At 45.3% G+C, this 22,640-nt stretch overlaps 1 protein-coding gene across 1 annotated transcript in view; it reads left to right on the top strand.

The window, feature by feature from the left end:
- The window catches only part of LOC146182608 (uncharacterized), a 91,366-nt gene that overhangs the window by 59,233 nt on the left and 9,493 nt on the right, over positions 1-22,640 (top strand). The window contains exon 3 of the mRNA XM_084609567.1: positions 18,837-18,864. Within this exon, the coding sequence (XP_084465693.1) occupies positions 18,837-18,864 (28 nt within the window). The remainder of the gene's footprint in view (positions 1-18,836; positions 18,865-22,640) is intronic.

The raw sequence follows: 22,640 nt of genomic DNA on the forward strand, positions 1-22,640 counted from the left end.
CGCTAGGCTCATTGATGAATGTACCGTTATGAAATGACTAGGTTGACGTTCTGATGCTGTGAAGTGACCCTATGGCACTTTAACTTGCTGCTGAGCAAGTTCATTGTGGTCCTGTCTTTGCTGAGTACGTTTCGTGTATTAGTTTTTTTAAGTGCTGGTTTCCTAATCTGCTATGGAAGTGAAACGCTGCAGCCCATGTTTCATTTTTTTTTTTCACCGAGTGTTGTATCTTTGTGCCTCCTACGGGCGGAAGAGCCCAAAAGACAGAAAAAAATGCTCTCTACGCATGCTCAATTTATTGGTTCTCCTTGCAATCAATTAAAGCAGTAGACGGAGGAATGATGTTTTCGACATTCTTGGCGAGTGCTTCCCACGTATGCTTTGTTCACCAGCTACCATCCCGACAGCATGGCAGCGACTGCCAAATCAGAAGATCACTCGTTCTTATTTGCGCATAGTGGCAGAGAAATCTCGAGGAGGCTCTTTCGAGCCCGACTGTCAAGAGTGCACTGCGTTGTACGAACTCAACTTGGAGCAATTAATGTAGCTACTTGCTTGACGAAGCAATGTAGCGAACATATTTACTTCTAGCGTAAAAATTTCGTCCGTTGGTTTATGATAATAAAAGACACACACACACACACACACACACACACACACACACACACACACACACACACACACACACACACACACACACACACACACACACACACACACACACACACACACACACACACACACACACACACACACACACACACACACACACACACACACACACACACACACACACACACACACACACACACACACACACACACACACACACACACACACACACACACACACACACACACACACACACACACACACACACACACACACACACACACACACACACACACACACACACACACACGCACGCACACACACACAAACACAAACACAAACACACACACACACACACACACACACACACACACACACACACACACACACACGCACACACACACACACACACACTCCACAATCACGACGCATGGCTTTGTTATTTCTCTGCGAGGACAGAAATGCAAGCCCAAGTCACACCAGGTCTCCCTTTTTAGTACGATTAGGGTTGTTTCCGAAATACGGCTGGCAATGAAGTGCTAAAAGATGCTTGGGGCGCACGTGCATTAAATGCATTGTGTTGCATGCATGCTGCGTTCCTTGGTGCCACAAGTAAATAATCAAACAAGCAATCAGAGCAATGGTCTGTTGCACTTTGATATGGTAGAAGTCTTCTTCAATGCGTCTTGTAATGCAGAAAAAGATTTTTCTTATGATCGACTTGTTCTGCTTTCTATATTTGTTATTAGATGGCGCTACAGTGGTTGTGATGAGGAACACAAAAACTAAACGTATATTTTATTCATTTGCAGGAGGCCGAGCCATTACTCATCCCTTTCAATCATTTTGCTTTATACTGCTCGCACGGTTATTTCAAAGTCTTTTCTGCAGAATATTAGCTACTGTATGCAGAGCTTTCACTACTGCATAAAAGGAGAGCCTTTGCGCTAGTCTATAAAGAGACTAATTACTATTACTTGTAGAAAGCGTATTTTGATGTCTTCTAAGCGCTCATCGGATATAATACGAACAAAAGTGACTACAACAAGGACATCGGCCCGATCACCAGTTTGGACAAGAAAAATATCGAGACATATCTTGCGCTCAATGAAACCCGGATGATGGCGTAGCCACCGGCTTATACTGTAGCTTTTCGTCAGGTTTACGTTTAATTAACTTTATCGCTTTTCCAACAGCACTTACTGCGAACGAGAAAAAAAAACAGCAAAGCACACAGCCTTCGTCTGTTGCGAAATTAATTACTGACGGCAGGTCTTAACCTGGAGCCCTATTCTCGACAATTCGCCATTTTGTTCAAATAGGGACGTACACGTGACGTGTGCATCAGGACGGTGCCAGGTTATGTAAGCACACAATCGGGTTACGCATTCTGAAGAAAAAGAAAAATAAAGTGACAGAAAAAAGCGCGCTGTCGTCTGCTAATATATATTGGCGCGAAGTATGAAAAATGATGGCGCTCCTGCAGGAACCGATACTCTGTGGTGCATTCCATGATTCGGTAGCCTCGGGTTGCAGTGAGGCGAGTGAAGTATGTTGTGGCGTTGCGGCATTAGTGTGTCATGACATACTTGCGGTCGAACGTTCGGCATCAGCTACGCATGGAATCAACTACGCATCAGCTACGCGCGAGATTCGGCTGAAGAGCAACAACGGCAATGGAATATCTGGAGTGAGTTGGTGCAAAATGGGAGCGGAAAGTAGCATTACTGTTCATAAGCGCCGATGACTTCCCACATTCACTTAGCGGCTTTTAAACGCAGGAACTAAAAGTTTTAAGGACTTGGTCGTAAACAGAAGGAATTGACAGATTTCCAAAATAGCTCCAGCACTGATGAAGAGGCGCCGGCGCAGTCGGTAATGTCCATCTCTGAGGACAACGCTCGCAGTCTCAAAGTATCAATTACTGTTAGGTACTGACTGTGCTACCCTACTTATTTGAAAAGCCGCGTTATGACCAGCTACCATCAGGTCACCAAGTCTGCTTAAGGTTCTAACATATTGTGTCGGCTTGAGTTGTGTAGAGCGCTGAAAGCAGCGCAGAGAGAGAAAGAGATGTTCCACATACACACACACACACGAAGTGGAAGGCATACGCTGGGCCTCACATCTAGTCGGGTAAGTTTTCATGCGTGGCGTGCGATAAGCTCTTGCGAAACGCGAAAGATGTCCGAGAAAGAGAACGAAACAGAAGAACAGAATAGCAGGATGGTTAATTAGGCGATCCTCAGCTTACCGTACACGTGCAGAGGGGGATAAACGGACAATAAGGAAAGCGAAAGATGACTGAGGAAATCATGGTATGAAGCTAGGGCGGCGCCGCGCGCACGTATTCCTTACTGTCGAAACGGTAAAATGCAAACCGATAAAGGGACATAGTTTTCAGGCTGTATTAAAGAAAGTAATCAACACAAACTGTCACTCAACTAGATCATGTGATTAGAGCGTACCTTCATTATGTGCTCGGAGTACTTATTTTTGTTCTAAAATATAAGCAGAGGAGCCCGCATGTATATCAAAATAAAACTTTATATATGAAACAAATCACATATGTGGCAAGCAAACATGTGCCATGTACATGAAACATACATTCCTTTATTAAAATAGAAGCTGTGAGTACTTCTGCTTGCTTTGCCCATCGTGGAAAGGCTGTTCAATTCACTAACATTGCAGGGAGTGCATAGTGCAAGGCAAAAAAGGCAGTGTTTAGGGCGGACGTTTAAAAAAGTCAAAGGTGATACCTGGCTGCCTGTCACCCGAAGCTCCGGCACAACCATCGAATCATATGACCCCGCAGGTTGTACTCACGAACCGATCAGACAGATAAATAGAAAGCATCGCGGTGCTCTCTGAAATTCATAATGGCTTGATGGACGCTGTTTTAACAGAGAGACAAAGAGAAAACACAGAACTGGTGCCTTTATTTCTCTTCTTTTTTTTTGTCTGTGTGTTAAAAACGCCCACGAAACCATCATGAACAACCTACAACTCGCCCAACTTCCCCTTCTGTCGCTCTCTAAAATGCCTCGTCTCGCGCAGATCAAGCGGTTGAGTTACCGGGCCAGATTGCTGCGCTAGCAACGACGGCGCGGATCCATGGTTTCTCTATGAGAGATAAGCATTCGCAACGGGAGGGTAGGTACGACCCTCGTGCGGCTATAAATCTGCGTCTTCATTATTAATCCTTTAAAAGATTACGCAGCTCATAAGTTCCCTTATAACGTCGTTTCAGTGCTTTCTGCAATAACAACAAGATGTGTCAGCTTACTTCACCACCCATCAAACTCTATAACAAACTGTGGTGAGCTAACAGCCGTCTACACTGCAAGTCGAATTCGCTTTTTTTTCGCGACCGCCTTAAGTGGTTCAAAATGCGGCGCCCAACTCAGGTCATTTACAGCAATGGCAGAACGTCCTTTACGTAATGAAACGTCATTTTGACGTCATCAATAAATGTTTATGCATGACGTATTTCCCGCCACACAACGTCAGCCAATCAGATTTCAGTAGTCGGCTCTTGACAGTGGGCGGTTCATTTCAGTCCATTCGTAATGCAAGCGTGCTTCCCTTTCTATCATATGTACCTCTGTTTTCCCTCCACAGTTGCTTATATATACTCTTCATGAATCATGGGGCCCCCGGCCACTACGGGGCACATTGTCGGAATGTTTTGACACAACTTCGTTTTCAGGACTGCCAAGAATGCGTGCGAAGATGCTGGATCCAACATACACGGCCACTATGCACACAGCATCGTGGGCCCATTATCTGGAGGCCATGAGAGAGCGATGAAACGAGGAAAAAGAAAGCCACCACGACGAGCAAGTTACATGGTCGCCCCTTCGCAGCTGCATACACACTGAAGGCGCGGAAATTAATTGGCGTCCGGGAACAGAACAGCGCTCTTCCCCTCAATTCCCAGGTGCTAAACCGAGGTTGAGAGGGGGCGCAGAAAACAGCAATATGTGATGGTGAGGCAGACAGGGGGAGGAGGGTAGCTGCAACCGATAATAAGGGGCAATTAAATCACGCCCGCCACGTGTTCCCTCCCGGGTGCACGCTTTCTTTTCCTTCCAGCCGAGCCTCTATTCGGCTTGGCTTTCATTTTCTCGCCAGCTGTTTAATGAGGGGCGGAAAGCACCGCGGTGTCTAATGAAGCGGCGTGTGCGGTGCCTCTCTCCCTCTCCTCCCCCTAGAGGCCCCACTCACGGCAACTTGTAACGTTGAGCGTTCGATCGAAGAAAACGGCGATGCGACGTGCCTGAGTGCCCGTTAGGCTGCCCACCTTTTTCTTTCTCTCCTGGGAACGTGAAGTACCAGCCGCGCACTGATTATGACGGCACTCACACCAAGAGCACGTATGTGGCCAGAAGAAAGGCACCTTTGACCTCGCACTGCAACATCGCAATGCAGTGCACCTGTGAGCGCATTCTTGTTAAGCGTAGCTCACTGAGTGTGGGCAGACTGAGAAAAATAAGCGGAAGAACGTGTGTTGTTCCAGTCGCGTCTCCTCGGATCGCCAACCGTGACTCCGACAGATCCTTCAATGCCACTCGAAGTCTCGGCTCAACCCGTGAAGATAATCAATATAATCTCAGGCTAACAGCGCAGCTTCAGAAGCATCTGATGTTCCCCCTTTTGGACCGGCTACATATACAACACAACCATCACATTGAGGAAAGGGCACGAGTGCCAGAGCTATGGAGAGGAGCCCTCAGTGTTCGACCCCTTACTACCAAAATGGACGGAGAAGACCACAATGGACGGCGTCAGGCTCGGGCAAATTCCCTGCACCGCCATTAGGGCTCTAAACACAATGTTTTCTATGTGGACGTTGCGGGCCCAGACCATTCCAGGGGAGGATGGTACACGGCTGCAGTCGATCACGAGGAAAGACAGGTGGATGGCCTCACTTTTAAGGCCCCTAGCGCAACCCACGCGGAGGAGGCCGCAATAGCCCTTGCTGCTTCCCACCCTCAATCTAAATTCATCCTATCCGACTCGCGAGCGGCCTGTTGGAATTATGAGCTGGGCTGGATAACGCCTACAGCACAAAGAATAATTCGGAGAGCAGCTCGGGATCAGGATCCCTAGACCCAATTTCTTATTTGGACACCAGGCCACCAGGACCTACCAGGAAATGAGGCCGCCAACTCGGCCGCCCGCGCCCTCACTAACCGGGGCCCCGACGTAGACCCTACCGATCTGGACCAGGACACTTATCCTCGCTTAACTTTTCAAGAAATCTGTGCCTATTACCAGGACTCGCACCGTCAGTACCCGGCTCCTCTCAAGGGGCTAGGGAAAGCGGGTGAGATAATACTTCTTAGACCTTTTAATAACACTCTACTGTGCCCAGCAGTACTCAAACATTTCGACCCTTACGTTTCTGGCCTCTGCCCTTTCTGTGGAGAGGTGGCTGACACCTTTCACATAATCTGGGCATGCCAGCTAAATCCTTCTCTTTTACCCATAACCCCTTCCCCTACCCGAGAGGACTGGGAGGCGGCCCTGCTCGGCTGCCTGGATCTAGCGGCACAACAATCGCTGCTCCAGCGAGCTCGTGTGGCGGGCCAGACCAATGGAGTCCTGGAATAAGGGACTCCGCCTAGTATTGTAAGGGGAGCGGCCCACTAGGGGTGGCTCTCCAAGCAACCTCTCCTTTTGTATTAAATACTTACCACCACCACCCACGAATGCTTTATCTATCCTTCCGCATGTGTGCATGGACATGTTTCTATAGAAATCATACACCAAGTCCGCAGCTGCACAGCGACTACATAAAGACATATAGCTTAAGAGAACTTCTTGTTGGGCTAGTTGGTGTCTATTTTATTAAAAGTTAAAGGTGCCAAAACAACACGCACACACACAAGAAAAGAAGAATGGGACAGAGCGCCTAGAAGGGGCGCTCTGTCCCGTTCTTCTTTTCTTTTGTGTGTGCGTGTTGTTTTGGCACCTTTAACTTATCAAGACATACTTCGGCCACCTCTGTTAGAGTTTTGGTTGCTTATATAGCTCTACATCATCATGTGTAACCGACTGCTGCTGAGCTCTTGGAACACAAATCGACCACCCTATCGTTTTAAAATGGCAGCGTTATCATTCATGTTGATATAAATATCAGCCTTGTAGTTCTTTTCATACCTTTGGTTATGAATGCTATTCTGTACTCCAACTCGCTGCACTGCTGACACAGTCACACTTTAATTTTCCACGCTCTCTCAAACCTATTATCTCCTACCCATGCAGGTGTTAAAGATATTCCCATATTCAGAAAAAAACAAGAAAAGATAATATGCCACGTATAAAGTAGATTTTTACAAGCACAGGTTTGTGTGGTTAGTTAGGATCCATAATTAGTACCCCACAACAAGTATCTTCACAATATCTAAATTTACCCTCTTTCAACCCTCTTTGTCGATTCACAAACCCACAAATGGAACAGAAAATTATCGATCACAACACCCCGCGTGAATTATTGGCGCTTTCCTTTGTGTATTAAATGAACAGCAACACACGTTTATATAAGAAATGATAACGTCAGCCTTTTATAACCAATTTGAAAGAACTTGCAAAAACCCAATGATTTATTTGCAAAACCAAGAGGGGCCAAAAGAAACCATTTGGAGCATCGGATTTAATTTTTTGGTAAGAAACGGATTAAAAGATCAGATATAGTTTATTATTTTTTTTAACAGAACTACCTGACCAGATCAAGTACATATGACTAAAAAGGATAATATATCATATAATAATAGAAGATATTTCGGCAGTGTTTCCACTCGTTATTTCATTAGCGATAAACCTTTTTCGCCAAGCTTTTATGCGGAATCAGCATATTACCGCGAGGTGAATTTATTTTTTCTTTAAGCCCCTACACCACAGGAAATATTTGATGTTATACGCCATATGTGAGGCCAACAGTGCCTGGACTTAGCGCAGTTTAGCCAATGCACATCACACTGATAGGACGTAATCTTTGCGATGTTCTCATATTAACAACCTATTTAAACTGGTACATTTTATTAAAAACAAAACGCGGAAAAGTCATCACTGCCTTCAAGTGAGGCAGTTGTTCTTATTCAATAAGTTACCGACCTGTCTACACATTTTTCATCCTCAGTAATGCTGAATAAAGATAACTGAGGCATGTTTGAGTAAATATATCCAAAAATCATTATTTCTCCGTATCAGTCTGGCTTTGGCCAAGCGTTTTCTACGGAGAAAAACCCCACACTAAACGATCGACTGAAAGCTGCTATCGACGAAAGCTTTAAGATACTTTCATTTTCTGCCCCGTTCTCCATGACATTGTGCAAACTTTACCTAACGAAAAAAAAAAAAAGTTAATGACAGCTTGTAGGAACATATTAACCTCGCAGGTAGCTCCTCTCCTGGCATCGTTAACTATTCCAATTGTTTTAACAGCTACTGCTATGAGCACTTGATTATATCTTCTTCGAAGGTATAATCTTTTTACGGTATCTACACGAGACGCTCTTATTTGGATCACTGATATATAGCGACCATTATCTTGTATTCCGGTTTCTTCCGTTCCAAACATTTAAAAGTGTGTTTACACTACAGTCATCCTCGACAAGAAAGCGCTCCTAGAAGCAGTATCGAACGCCAATTATGTCTTAATCACAGTGTTGGAATACAGGTAAAAGTTTTTCTCTTTTATTGGCGATGCTTTGCCCACATCGATGCCGATTTACGTACAGTTAAGTATAATAAAAAGTTCGCGTCCCCGCTGTATTCATGGATGGCAGACAGGCTGCTTGTATTTTATTTATATTTGTTTAATGATTTTAATAATTATTTTTCATAATTTAAATTTCTATGCAGCCGTCAATCAGCGCATTGATACTGTCTTCCACCAACCCTTGCAACAGCGACCGTATCGTGTTTCACCGCCAGAGCGCCGTGCCATCACTGAGCAAGTGGACTACATGTTGGAGCACAGGGCCTTACGACCTTCGAATAGCCCATGGTCTCCTGAGGTCGTGCTGGCTCGTCCTATTAGATTTTGTGTGGATTACTGCCGCCTGAACGCGATAACTCGAAAAGATGTCTACCTATTTTTCGTCGATGCATTTCATGATGTGTTGCAGCTTGTCTGCCTCCGACATCTGCGCGTTGACGCGCTTACATAAGCCCACCACGTCCTCAATGTAGCTGGTGGATGTCTCACCAAGTTGCTGCGCCCGCTCCCGCAAGCGCTTCTCAGCGCGGAGCTTGCGAACATCGGGACAGCCATATACCTCGGTGGTGCTGGTTTTGAAAATAGCCCAGGTGGTGATGTCGGCTTGATGATTTCAGTACCAAAGGTTGGCGACGTCAGCCAGGTGAAAGATGACATTGTTGAGTTTCATTATGGCGTGCAAGTGGCTGTGGGGGCTGACTAGCTCGTAGGAGGTCAGCCGGTGTTCAACATCAGAGTCGCCAGTCCCACTGAAGACATCTGGGTGCCACTGGCGAGGCGTCCCAGCACAGACAACCGGAGGTAGTAGTGTCGCCATGAAGGCATCCGTCGGCATTCTTCCAGGAAGGATCTTGATTGACCTCCACCACTTGAAATGGAGGTTTATGCTGCTCTAAGGACTTACAACTGGGCGACGTTAGTGCAGAGCGACGGTTGTTCCAGGGGAGACAGCAGCTCGCGCTGGGTGATCGCGCCCTGCCGCTTATGCACACTATCTTCGTAACATCTAGATATAATTTTCTAACTATATTTCTGCTGAGCTGAAGAAAATAAAACGAAACTTCTACGAAACAAATGTATGAATGGAAAAAATACTTAAAGAAGAAAGGGGATTACATCATTCGCAAGTTGGAAACGTTAAAAAAAACTGTTACAAAGATTAACCTTCGAGCCATAGTCTACAATGCAGCCAAGTAAAAGGCCGATGCACTTACTGACTTATTGCTTCAGAAACGATTCTCATTAACCGTCACTAGGCAACCTTGTTAAAACCACCAATTACACACACACAGACATTTTTCTTGCATCTAACTACAGCTCCTGAAGTACTCAGCGTAAATAAAAATAAATAAAAACACATGAAACATTATCACTGATTATGACTAATGCACGCTAATCATTCGAAACATATTGCTCAACCGATATCCAATATTCGTGCATTATCAGCCCATGATTAAAAATGGCCGCTTCCCCGCTTGAACTAATAAGGGAAAGTATTTTTGAAAAAAGATTGTCGCTCTTTAACAGCATTGCACCGACCACTGTGCATACTTCCTTTCTCTAGAAAATAATTTAAAATCTAGTCAAAAAACGTATAACATGTTTGCATTCAAAAATTAACATATCCATAATCCAGTTTAGTTTACGTCTAGGTTACCCCACCGAAGTTGATTTTGTTGCGCTAATTAACCACTTACGTCTAGGCATAGACGGAGGCTGTTACTTCGGATCTGCTTTTGTTGGTTTATACAGCATTTGACAAAACTGAACACCAAACCTTCTCTAAACTCCAGTAGCCTAAAAGATGCGGTAAAAACTGGGAGATTTTCAGGCGTCCGTACTAAACGTATAGCAACTAATATAAGGGTGACACAGAGGTCCATATTAGGACCATTTTGATTTTAAAATAATGGTAACGACGTGTCGAACACACTCATTTCTTCAGATTGCATTGTTTATGCAGATAAGAGGGCCGTTATTAGCTTGTATAAAATTAAGATGCTTTGCTTTGTAAACTCAATAGCAGCCTAATCAGTTTCATGAATCAGTGCCATGAGTATCGACTATATACAAATTCATCAAAAATAAAATTGTTCGTTACACATCTTACCAACGGTCACTCGCTTTCAGTCCTTCAATCTCTCTTTGTGATAATCTGCCCTGCAAGACACAGTGTCATTTTTTTGCGCTGAATTTGAACGAAACCTTGCAATTACTTCACGTAACATTAATACTGAAAGAAAAATTTGGCTCTGAAAAGCAATCCTTTTGAAAGCGCACTTTAAATTTCACTGCCAAACAGTCGATACTTTGTAATTTGCATTCATCCACTCACACATAAGCAATTACATTCTCTGTTGGGGCACTACATATGTAAGCCATTTACATTTGCAATAAAATTTGCACAACCAGGCTATCAGTGATACTAAGTTTGATTTCAAATTATCAAAACGCTCAAATAATTTTTACATATCGATGGCATTCTATCAGTGCAAGAAGTTGTTGAAATTAACGTTAGAAATTTTTTCTGTCTGCACCACTCTAATAGATCACCACTTTTTTAGTAAATAATAACCACCCTATTCCCTTCAGACAATATCCTTTACCTGAGGTTCGCCCTAATTATGAATAATAGTGTTCATTGTTTATCGGGCGCATTCTGGAATACACTCTGGAATACTAGAATACACATAAAAAATTTAAACATATGTTGTTTACCTAGCTTATATTTTGCTTTTTCTACTCTGTTGCTGTAGCTCGCAAAACCTCGAGATAGACTCCTTGCTTTCTTTTTGCATTTTATTAAAGTGTATCACAATTGCGCGGTTTCGTCAGTTTAATAATTTGTTGGTTTTCCGTACTTTGATGAGGCGAAATATTAGTTATTTTGTTGCGTCATCAAATATGTTTTAGTTTTTCTTACTTGTGCTGTTTCTGCGTAATCTATTCTGCGCATTTTCTTTGTAAAGGAAGTCCCACTAGATTTTCACGGCGATAGCTTCCGCTGTATATGAATGTTATGTGATATTCTGATTTGCTAATAAATATGATTCAGATCCTTTTTATTCAGTTGGTCATGTAATATTATATACTAAGCCAAAATTGGTATGGCTGTTCTGTCTTTATTACTAATAACGGTTATTTGTGAACTGCACCATGGATTATCTGCATTGCAAGTTTATTCAGATTTGAAGATTTCTGACGTGAGCGCTTCCCAGTAATCAATTTTCCGCTCTCTTTAATTGCTACTTTATCTGAAACAGTATACCTAAATTCCTGACTTCCATCTAATATATATATATATATATATATATATACATATATCTTGTAAAAGAAGGCTAGGTTGAGACGGCAAGGTCGTGACGGCAAGGCCAGCGATGCCTTGTCTAGCGTTTTTAATCCGGTGACAGAACCCAGGCGCGTGCCGGAGCCGGCGCCGCGGGACGATGATGATGGTATGTACAAATGAAAGAGGAAGATCATGGCATATACAAATGAAATAACATCCACGGAAGGCTCACACAATCTTCCCGGGGGGTCGGAAGCGGCCAGCCTGGCCGCTCCTACCTAACCGATGCATCGCGGCGCACAAACGGTTTCAGGCGAGACACATGAACAATTTCAGTTCCACGGTGGCGTCGATCAGCTGGGGGATCAACAGGCGTCACTTTGTAGTTCACTGGAGAAGTTTGGCTTATGACCTCATAGGGACCTACGTAGCGGTGGTGGAATTTGTCACTAAGGCCAGCGCTGCGCAATGGTGTGTAAAGCAGTACTTCGTCCCCAGGACGAAAAGAGACCACTCGATGTGTAGAATCATAGCGAGTTTTGCGGACTTCCTGGCACGCTGCCGTGTTGACGCGGGCAAGATGACGGCATCTGGCCACACGAGATAAAAAATGGGTAGGTACTGATGTGGAGTAGTCGGGCGTAGAGAAGAAGGAAGCGTCGAGAATTGTAGTGGGAGGACGGCCGTAAACAAGGAAAAATGGTGAGTAACTGGTAGTTCGCTGTACTGCTGTATTATAGGCGAATGTGACGAATGGTAGAATAGTGTCCCAATTTCGATGATCTGGTGTGATGTACATTGATATCATGTCCGACAAGGTGCGATGAAATCGCTCAGTCAGACCGTTAGTCTGGGGATGGTAGCTTGAGGTTGTCTTATGAAGGGTGGATGAGGCGTGAAGAACTTCGGCAACGACTTTCGATAAGAAGGCTGTACCGCGGTCACTTAGGAGCACCCGAGGAGCGCCATGACGCAATACAATTGATCGCAAAAGGAAATTTGCTACTTCTTCAGCGGAACCAGTCGGTACAGGTGCTGTCTCAGCGTAGCGTGTGAGGTGGTCGACAGCTGTTATAATCCAATGGTTACCCCCATAGGAGAGAGGTAGGGGACCATATAAGTCGATGCCGACTACGTCGAATGGCGTGGAGGGACAAGGAAGAGGTTGTAGAAGGCCAGCGGGCGAAGAAGTCAGCCGTTTGCGACGTTGGCACAGAGGGCAGGATGCGACGTATTTGGCAACGGTAGAAGATAAGCCAGGCCAAAAGAATCGTTTTCTCACGCGGTCGTAGGTTTTGTCAAAACCAAGGTGACCTGCAGTAGCGTCATCGTGGAGAGCCGCCAGTATATGTGGGCGAAGCACACGCGGCGCGACTGGGATCCAGCGAGTTCCATCAGGGCAATACACGTAGCGGAGTAAGATGCCATCTTCGAGCTTGAAATTGCGAAGCTGTCGGCGAAGCCTAGCATTGGGAGGGTCCGAAGCGCCGATAAGGCGGTCGATGATAGGACGGCAGTAGGCATCGGCTAATTGCTGTGAGCGGAGAGCGTGCTTGTTCCCAGAGTCGTCAAAACAAACGGTTGTGATATAAGTCGGGCAAAGAGATGCTCGGCTCTGGTCAGAGGTGGAAATGAATTGGGAAGAAAAGCAGCAAGTGGATTCCGAAAGGGGACAGCGAGAGAGAGCGTCGGCGTCTTGGTGTTGGCGACCAGATTTATAAGTGACGTCGAAATGATATTCTTGCAGGCGTAGAATCCAGCGGCCAAGTCGGCCTGTCAAATTTTTGAGTGAAGACAACCAGCAAAGAGCATGGTGGTCGGTCCCAACTGTGAAGTGCCGACCGTATAGGTAAGGGCGAAATTTTTGGACAGCCCAGACGACAGCAAGACACTCCTGCTCGGTAATGGTGTAGTTTTTCTCAGCTGGAGTGAGAGTCCGACTGGCAAAGGCAATCACTTTCTCACGCGATGTTGCATCACGCTGCAGAAGTACAGCGCCAAGACCGTGACCACTGGCATCGGTGTGCAGGATAGTTGGAGCGCTGTCACTGAAGTGGCCAAGAACAGGATCTGATGTGAGGGCGTGCTTGAGGTCATTAAAAGCAGTTTCGCACTGCTCAGTCCACACGAAAGGGCTGCGTGCTTTTAGTAGCTCATGAAGTGGTGCAGCAATAGTTGCAAAATGCCTTATAAAACGCCGGAAATAGGACGCGAGGCCGAGGAAACTGCGCAAATCTGTAGTCCGTTGTGGACGGGCAAAGTTCAAGACCGCGATTATTTTTTCAGGATCAGGGCGAATGCCGTCATGGCTGACCAGATGTCCCAATATTCTAATTTCCTTCTGTGCAAAGTGGCACTTCTTGGTGTTGAGCTGAAGGCCTGCCGAAGCGAGACAGGTGAGGACTTCATTCAGGCGCGTGAGATGGTCATTAAAGGTTGCCGAAAAGATAACAATGTCGTCCAAGTAACACAAACAGGTTCTCCATTTTAGGCCACGAAGTACAGTGTCGATCATTCTTTCAAATGTCGCTGGTGCGTTACAAAGTCCGAAAGGCATAACGTTAAATTCGTAAAGGCCATCGGGTGTTGCGAAAGCGGTTTTTTCTTTGTCGTCCTCGTGCATAGGTATTTGCCAATAACCTGAGCGAAGGTCCAAGGTCGAGAAATATTCGGAGCCTTGGAGGGAGTCAAGGGCGTCATCGATTCGCGGCATCGGATATACATCTTTGCGGGTAATTTTGTTGAGTGCGCGGTAGTCAACACAAAAGCGTACCGAGCCGTCCTTTTTTTTAACTAGCACTACTGGGGAGGACCACGGGCTTGTTGAAGGACGAATTATATTGCGATGGAGCATGTCATTTACATTTTCTTCAATTACTTTTCGTTCAGAGAGGGAAACCCGATAAGGCCGTCGGCGAATGATAGAGTTACCTTCAGTAATGATGCGATGGTGTGCAACACTAGTCCGTCCCAGAGGTGTGGAAGTGGCATCAAAAATGGCTTGGTGGTGCCGAAGCAATGTCAGCAGTTCTTGGCGTTGGTTCGGCGGGAGTTTAGGATTAATAGTCTTTGCGAGAACAGAAAGAGAGACGTCTGTCGAAACACGTTGCTGAGGCGGAGGGGCGGTGAGCACCATCAGGGAAAAAGGTTGAGCATCCACCATACAATTCAGAGAAGTTCCTTTTGGGAGCACGAGGGATTCATGTGAAGTGTTAGTGGCCACTACTGTCGCTGAGCCGTTGTGGAACCGGACAAGACTTGACGGGAAGGCGATGCCGCGTGGAAGATGACTATATGATCGTGCAATGAGTACGTCCCCGTCAGTGATGTGGTCAGAAACAACAGTAAGCAGTTTTTCGCACTGAGGAGGCAAAACAGTATCAGCGGCGGCAACGAGGGGATGATGTCGTTCAGAAAAGTCAGATGAAAAATCGCTGTCTGTCATATGGATAACACGGTCACCACAAGAAATTAACGCTGAAGCGGTTGACAAAAAATCCCATCCGAAAATCATGAGATGCGCACAAGGTGAGAGCACAGCAAACTGCACATGATGGCGGATTCCGTCGATAACAACTCGTACGGTGCACTTCACTGAAGGGCGCCAAGGGACGTCATTGGCTCCACGGAGTTCAGGCCCATCATATGGGGTTGTCACTTTTCGCAAACGGTAGCACAAATCAGCGTGAATGACAGAAATTGCAGCCCCTGTATCAATCAAAGCTTCAACCGGTAAACCTTCAGCGATAACAGCAATCACGTTATACGGGCGATCAGGAGGACTTTTAGTTAGTTCGCAGAGTGCAGTTTGACCTCCGGAAACTGCAACACTTAGTTTTCCGGATGGCGGACAGGGAGAACGGTTGCGGGGCGGAGAGGGGAAACTGAGCGGCGGTATGGGGATGTGGATCGGCGTCGGGATACATGGTTCCCACGAGGCTCAGAGGAAGATACTGGAGGTGGGGAGGATCGTCGAGGTGGGCTTGGAATAGACCGCCGTTGATAATATGAGGTTGAAGGCATGTCGCATTCGAAGGTGTCGTAACCACGGCGCTCGTTCTGGAGGCGGCGACGACAGAAGCGGGATATATGTCCTCTAATACCACAGTAATAGCAGACTGGTCGGGGGGGACGCCAAGGTGCGTAATTGGGTTGTGCAGGTTGAGCCATCGCCATTGCATTGACGTGATTGTATGTTGGTGCTGGTTGGGGCGGGGGAACCAAAGAAGGGGAGGATGCAGCGACGTGCGCGTAGGTCGGCGCTGGGCGGTTTGCAGAAGGTTCGGTTGTCATAGGGCGGCTGATGGTAGCTAACTCTTCTTTAATCATGTTACGGAGAACGGCGTCATTAGGAGGTGCGGAAGAATGATCGCAGCCATGTCGACAGAAAGGATTGAGGGCTTGAAGCTCCTCGCGGATGATTGCTCGTATCATTGCCCGCAGATCAAGGTCAGCAGAGGTCGGACCAGTTGCGAAGCCGGGCTGTAATCGAGAGGACTGCAGCTGGTCGAGGCGTTGACAGGTCGTAATAATTGAATCAACACTTGAAGGATTCTGGGCAACTAAGGTGTGATATGCCATAGCATTGATCCCTTTTAAGACGTGGTGCACACGTTCAGGTTCCGTCATGGTGGGGCTAATGCGCCGACAAAGTGCAAGAACAGCCTCTATGTAAGACGCATATGATTCATCGGGACCTTGAAGGCGGGAAGCGAGCTTGTTTCTCGCGATCTCAGACCGAACTGCCGGGTCGGCGAAGTATTGGCGGAATTGCTGTTTGAAAGTGGTCCAGTTAGTAGTGTGGGGTTCGCGATTAATGAACCAGTTTCTGGCGACCTCAATTAGATAGAACGAAACGTTGAGGAATTTTAAAGCATCGTCCCACCGGTTATAGGCACTGCAGCGTTCATATGTGTCCAGCCAGTCATCCACGTCTTCGTCACGACGACCAGCGAACAGCGGTGGGTCGCGTTGACGTGTGGGCAGAGTCGGAGGCATCGGTGCAGCTGAGGTAGAGGGTCCGGCCGGGTCGGGATTGCTCTCGGTGGACATGGTTATGGTTGTAGTTGCCAAACGGCGACCGGAACGTAGCTCCAGCGAGAGGCAGCAAGGGGATCGAATTCGACCTCCACCACTTGTAAAAGAAGGCTAGGTTGAGACGGCAAGGTCGTGACGGCAAGGCCAGCGATGCCTTGTCTAGCGTTTTTAATCCGGTGACAAAACCCAGGCGCGTGCCGGAGCCGGCGCCGCGGGACGATGATGATGGTATGTACAAATGAAAGAGGAAGATCATGGCATATACAAATGAAATAACATCCACGGAAGGCTCACAATATATATATATATATATATATGCTGACGACACCACGATACATAATCCTGTAAAGGCGTTACAGCGCTTGCTTACAAACTTAGTTACGACTGAGCTATTCTATACTCTTGATGCAATTGGCATATATTACAAAACACCTTGATTAGGCTAACCTCTTAGTTTTTACCTCTCCCGATATAAAAGCACATCTGGCTGTCGCGTTCGCATTGGGCCCCCCTTTATCAGGCAGGTCACTGAGTCTTCAAGGTGTATATTTAAATCCATATCTAAAATTTCAGTTCTATATAGTGGGTATCTGGTGCCATATAGCTTATGGCTAAACATTTCTAACAATATTCGTATGTAACAATTTCCACAACGTGCTGGGGCGACACTTACAGTACTCTCCTGACTTTCTCACAATCACTACAAAATGAAGCACTCTGAAAACGAACGAACAGGTCTTTCGATTCACGAGCTCAGTCTTTTAGTGCGAAAGCACTTATACCGTCACAACCATCGACCACGAAAAAGAAACCACCAGAGCAGATTCGAACCGGCCGGGATCGAGGCACTCGGATGCAGTAGCCATGCGTCTTAACCAGTAATCAGCGCGGCGGGTGCAAGTCAGGTGCCCAAATTGTCAGCAATTTGTATTTGGTAAAAAAAAAAAAAAATGTACGGTTACTGGATGTCATCAGAGCATAAGCAGTTTCAGCCGCAAAAATAAAAGAGCCCGTGCTTTGACACTATAATAAGTTTAACAGATATCCTTTTCCAAATTTTTATTCTACTCATTGCAAATTATTTCCGTGCCTGTGTTTCTCTAACTACACACTGCTATCTTCCCATGCAATGTAATTAACAGACAGATCTCCTTTACCACTGTTCGCCAGTTATAGCTTAAAAATGCTATGATTGGTGAGGACATTTACTATTGGCAAGATCCTGATTGTATCTCAAGCACCCATCAGTCATCATAAGGAAAGCGTCAATTTCCATCATTTCCTCCTTGCCATACTTTGTTGGTGGTGTGAAAATTAAAAACAAAGCTATATAAATACAAACTTGGCCTCAAACACTACTTCTTTGAAAATAGTAAGCGGATTTGGAATTTATACACTCTGAATGAATGGAATCCGAATATATTTGAAGTGCGCATATGCAACAAGCATAGCTTTTGCCCTCTTGTTCTTTGTTTTTTGTATAACTCCTGCAATAAATATTAATGCCTGCAAGCTTTTCAGTCTTTGGTCATAGGCTACCTTTATTCATCAATTATTCCGCTGCCTATAGAGATGATTGTTTAGTCATTTACTAACCGTTTACTACTGCTGCATATGTATTGTGTTTTTGCTTGGTTATACAGGGAGTAGAATATTTGATCAGGTGGGCCTCCTTCTGTACTATGTTATTCATGTTTTATTGTATTTTATATGAGAACAAACATGATTCCGATTCTAAAGAGCAACAATACCTGGCGTCATGCCAATGTAGACGTGTAACAGAGTGAAAACACTGCATAAACATATAACAGGTGTTCGCCTCCATCGTGTCTGAGGCGCGTGCCCTTTGAAAAGCAGGAAGCAATCGAAACATTTATTAGCACTGCTTTTTAAAAGAAAAAAAGAAGTAATGAAAAGGCTAACGCCATCCACTGGTGAATTCTAAAGCCATGCGCAGTCATCCTTTCCCAAAACATTTTCTTAGTAAAGAACATATCGTATTCAACGTGTCAATCTAGTGCCAATCTAGGCCCCAGAATAATAGAAAACCTTTTTCTTGGGAATATTTCAAAGCGTTATGAGTGGACAATTGTGTTTGCTGCGTAGCACCCTTTTTAGAATGCGAGCCCAAAATTTGCAGCATCTCCTTTCATTGGGTACGACGGTGCGCAGGACCTTAAGAAAAATACACATCTAGAAAGTATGCCCTAGAATGCTATGAATAATGTACTGCGGCACTCTTAGGTTACAGATTCACAACTGCTTTTGCATGATGGTTGAGCGTAATGAACAGTCAAAAGTCACGAAGGCGGACGAGCGATCAGAGACAACGTGACGTCATGTGATTTCTAGTTGCCTATGATATCATAATTGACGGAATTAGAACTTCTAGAAATGAAACAGTGGTCGCGTTAGTCACAGAAACCGCAATCGGGCATTGTGGTTAATTTTTCCGAATACTGTTAGCAGCAAAACGAACAAACGCTGAAACATTGGTGTACGCTCTCCTTGAGCCGTCCGGTGGACGGAAATTTAAGTTTCCTGCAGAAGAAGGTCCCTAAAAAACTGCTCTTTGTTAATAACCTGAAGGAAAACGGCCATTTCTCATCCAGATATTAAGATTACGGGCAAATATTAAGGACAAATTAGGATTATGGTTGCACTGAATGCACTAGCACCAATCAGTAGGCATTTTTCGCCATTTTAATGCATCGACATGCAAAAGAATAAAAGTCAGTGTTTTTTTTATTCGCGCACTTTTTCCCTCCAGCTCTGAAGAATAGCAAAACGAATATAAAATGAAGGAAAGGAACGAATAAGGGGGAGCGACAGGGCGAGACGACGGCGCAAGAAATGGGGCACTCTTCCGAGAAGCGACGTAAAGAAAGAAATGAAAATAAGCAAAGACAGGACAAGGCGCGAGCTGTGCCCAGATTGATCCTTGATCGGATGGCGAGCTCGCAACAGGGCTACTGTGCCCTGTGAGATCAATAGCACAGCCTGCCGCGTGACGAGGCATTTGCATATCTGTGAGTGCCAGAGCAGAGGGTCGTGTTTGCAGGCATCGAATTGGGCTCTCCGGTCGCTCATTAGACGACAAGCGCCCCTTCACTCGATCCGATGTTCTGCTGGATGATCACCGCCGGGGTTCTCGCGTCTACAATATATTTGGTAACGGTTGCCAGTGCATACATTTCTACACCTCGTCGCGCTGTGAACCGGGTATTTGGTGTACCTTTTTTTTTGCGTAACTAGACATTCAGCATATCTACCGAAGGCATAGGTGGCCTTGATCTAAAGACTGTCTGAAAAATTTGGGGCGTGTCCCATTCGGAAACCAGGCTTAAGGCGTGCCGGGCATAACAGCAAGTCGCAAAATTTATATAAGTTGTAGGAAAAGTGGATGCGAAACTGATTTTCCCTGCTCGCCACAAGCTTAGCCAACTGCAGAATGTTTTCAAGAAAATTCGGCATAAAACATTGAATGGCATACGTTTATAGTGCACACTGCGCTGGAAATTGCTTCTCGATGTCGTGTGTCGAGAAGATGTGGGAAGAACTGGGGGCGTATGACCGACCTGCGGCGCGAGTACGACGTGACATATTGAACCAGCGACTAAACTACCATTCAGTGCAAAACTTTTCTCTATTGTGTTCCGCTTATAGATCAATACCCTTAGAATTACACCCGATCAAGCGACACAAGGTGTCTTTAAAACAGAACAAAATAGAATCATTTGAGTGTAAGTGCGTCTGATTACGTACAGTTCATCTCACCATGAAGAATAATGCACGCGTTCCTCGGTATTTTTATAATTAAGAACTTATGGGCCTGTTGGGTTCACTAGAGACAAGACGTGCAGCGCTCAAGAGAAAAGGACGGCGAAAGGACGATAAAACACACACAGGCGCAGACTATCAATGCAGCCTTTTTGCCTTTTCTCCGTCCTAAAGCGCCGGACTTAGCCTCAGTGCCATTTCACAATCACGAGGACACATATAAGATACTTGTGGCTTTCAGCGAAGAAATAATTTGGAATTAGCCTTTTTCCTATCTGCAATAGCGTTTAAGCCCCTCTAGTCCTATCCATCTCCCTTTGGGAACATTTAGCGGTGCACTCAGCAGAGCATGGCCACAGCGCTTGGCTACTGAGCAGCGACGTACAGTCGCAAGAGATAGGAGAATGCTGGGCACTCATTTATTGATTACTGCATACGCAATACGAACAGTCTTCTCCTTTCTTCGAACGAGTTTTCCACTTGGCGTATAATATCTAAAATCATTTTTACATGGAGCGACGAAATAATTGGGGATTGAATGCAACACGTATGTTCCCCCTCATACATGATTGAGCATCTGACGTCTGGCTTTGCTCATATAAAGGTACAAAATTGCACGCTTAGACCGTGATCATGGAGCTTACGTATGCAGAAGCCACACCACGGAATATGCGCCACTCATTTTTTAAATTTATTCATGTCAGCGGTGGTAGGTTATTTTTATGTGATAGTCACTGTTGCTTTTGGGACAGAAGACAGCCGGGCTGATGTCGGGACCGCTTATCAACGGCCCTGGTAGAATTTCAGCACAAAAAAAGACCCGAGTAGTCAAAATTGCCCAACAGTTCTAAATTGCTGCATCTCTGAAGACCCGCAAAGTTGCCACACTACTAAAAAACAAATTATGAATAGATAGCGAACAAAAAATGGTCGATAAGCTCTTCATTACATTCTCCGTAGGAGCACAAGTGAAGGCATATCTGCCGTTAAAATCCATATATCTTACCATCGTTGCCTTCATAAATGATTTATTTGAGATTTTAAATCCGGAAGTATTGGCCATTGAGGTGCTGAGTACCCAGAATTGAAGTTTCGCATAACGCGCCAATAAAGGAACGAAGTAAAGAAAACATACAAGCGGTACTTCCAAATACAGTTTGTTCATATAACGGTGGTATAAAAATATCTCACTGTCACAAACGTCACTGGCCAACGGCTGCGAGGCGCCAGCCGTGGAGGCACAGGGGCTGCTTGACGCCAGCACCTGACCTCAGAGTCAGCGTTTGAGAACAGAATTTATTAGGCCGGTCTGCCCGCTAGGGTTCACGTGTGTCGGTGCGTTGGTGAATCAGACGCAATTCCAAGAGTGCGGAGAGTATACAAAACATTTGATTAAAAGCGGGGAGAAGAAAGGTAAGAATTAAAAGAACAAGAGTAAGATGAAAAGTGTAGGCAAACACAAAATGCGACAAAGAGTGTAAACACAAAAACAATCTTAAGCAATTAGGCAAATAAACAAAGCGTACAATCTATGTTGTCTGCAAGATAGGACTAGAAAAGAAAAAGTTACACGAACAGTCTTTTGAGTGGAAGAGATAATGTGGTGCGTCTACGGCGCGCTAAGGGTCGATGTACCGGGTGCGTGGCCCTCCTCGCATAGGGTCGGACGCCTTCGTGCCATCTTTTCGTTTTCTTGTCCTATCTTGCTGCCAACATATAGATTGTACGCTTTGTTTATTTGCCTAATTGCTTAAGATTGTTTTTGTGTTTACACCCTTTATCGCGTTTTGTGTTTGCCTACGCTTTTTACCTTACTCATGCTCTTTTAATTCTTACCTTTCTTCTCCCCGCTTTTAATCAAATGTTTTGTATGCTCTCCGCACTCTTGAATTCCGTCTGATTCACCAACGCACCGACACACGTGAACCCTAGCGGGCAGACCGGCCTAATAAATTCTGTTATTCTGTTCTTAAACGCTGAATCTGAGGTCAGATGCTGGCGTCAAGCAGCCCCTGTGCCTCCACGGCTTGCGTCTGGCAGCCGTTGGTCAGAGAAGTTAGTGAAAATAATTAGTGCCCTGACCCAAAAGCCAAATATAATACTTACAAGACAATGCTATAAAATAAAAGGTCCTATCGTGCCACGGTGATTTAAAGCTTATTTGAAGCAGAGTATTTTCTGAACATATTTTTATTA

This window comes from Amblyomma maculatum, chromosome 7 (genome assembly GCF_055883805.1).
Source record: "Amblyomma maculatum isolate TAMU_Amacu chromosome 7, ASM5588380v1, whole genome shotgun sequence".
Taxonomy (NCBI): Eukaryota; Metazoa; Arthropoda; class Arachnida; order Ixodida; family Ixodidae; genus Amblyomma; species Amblyomma maculatum.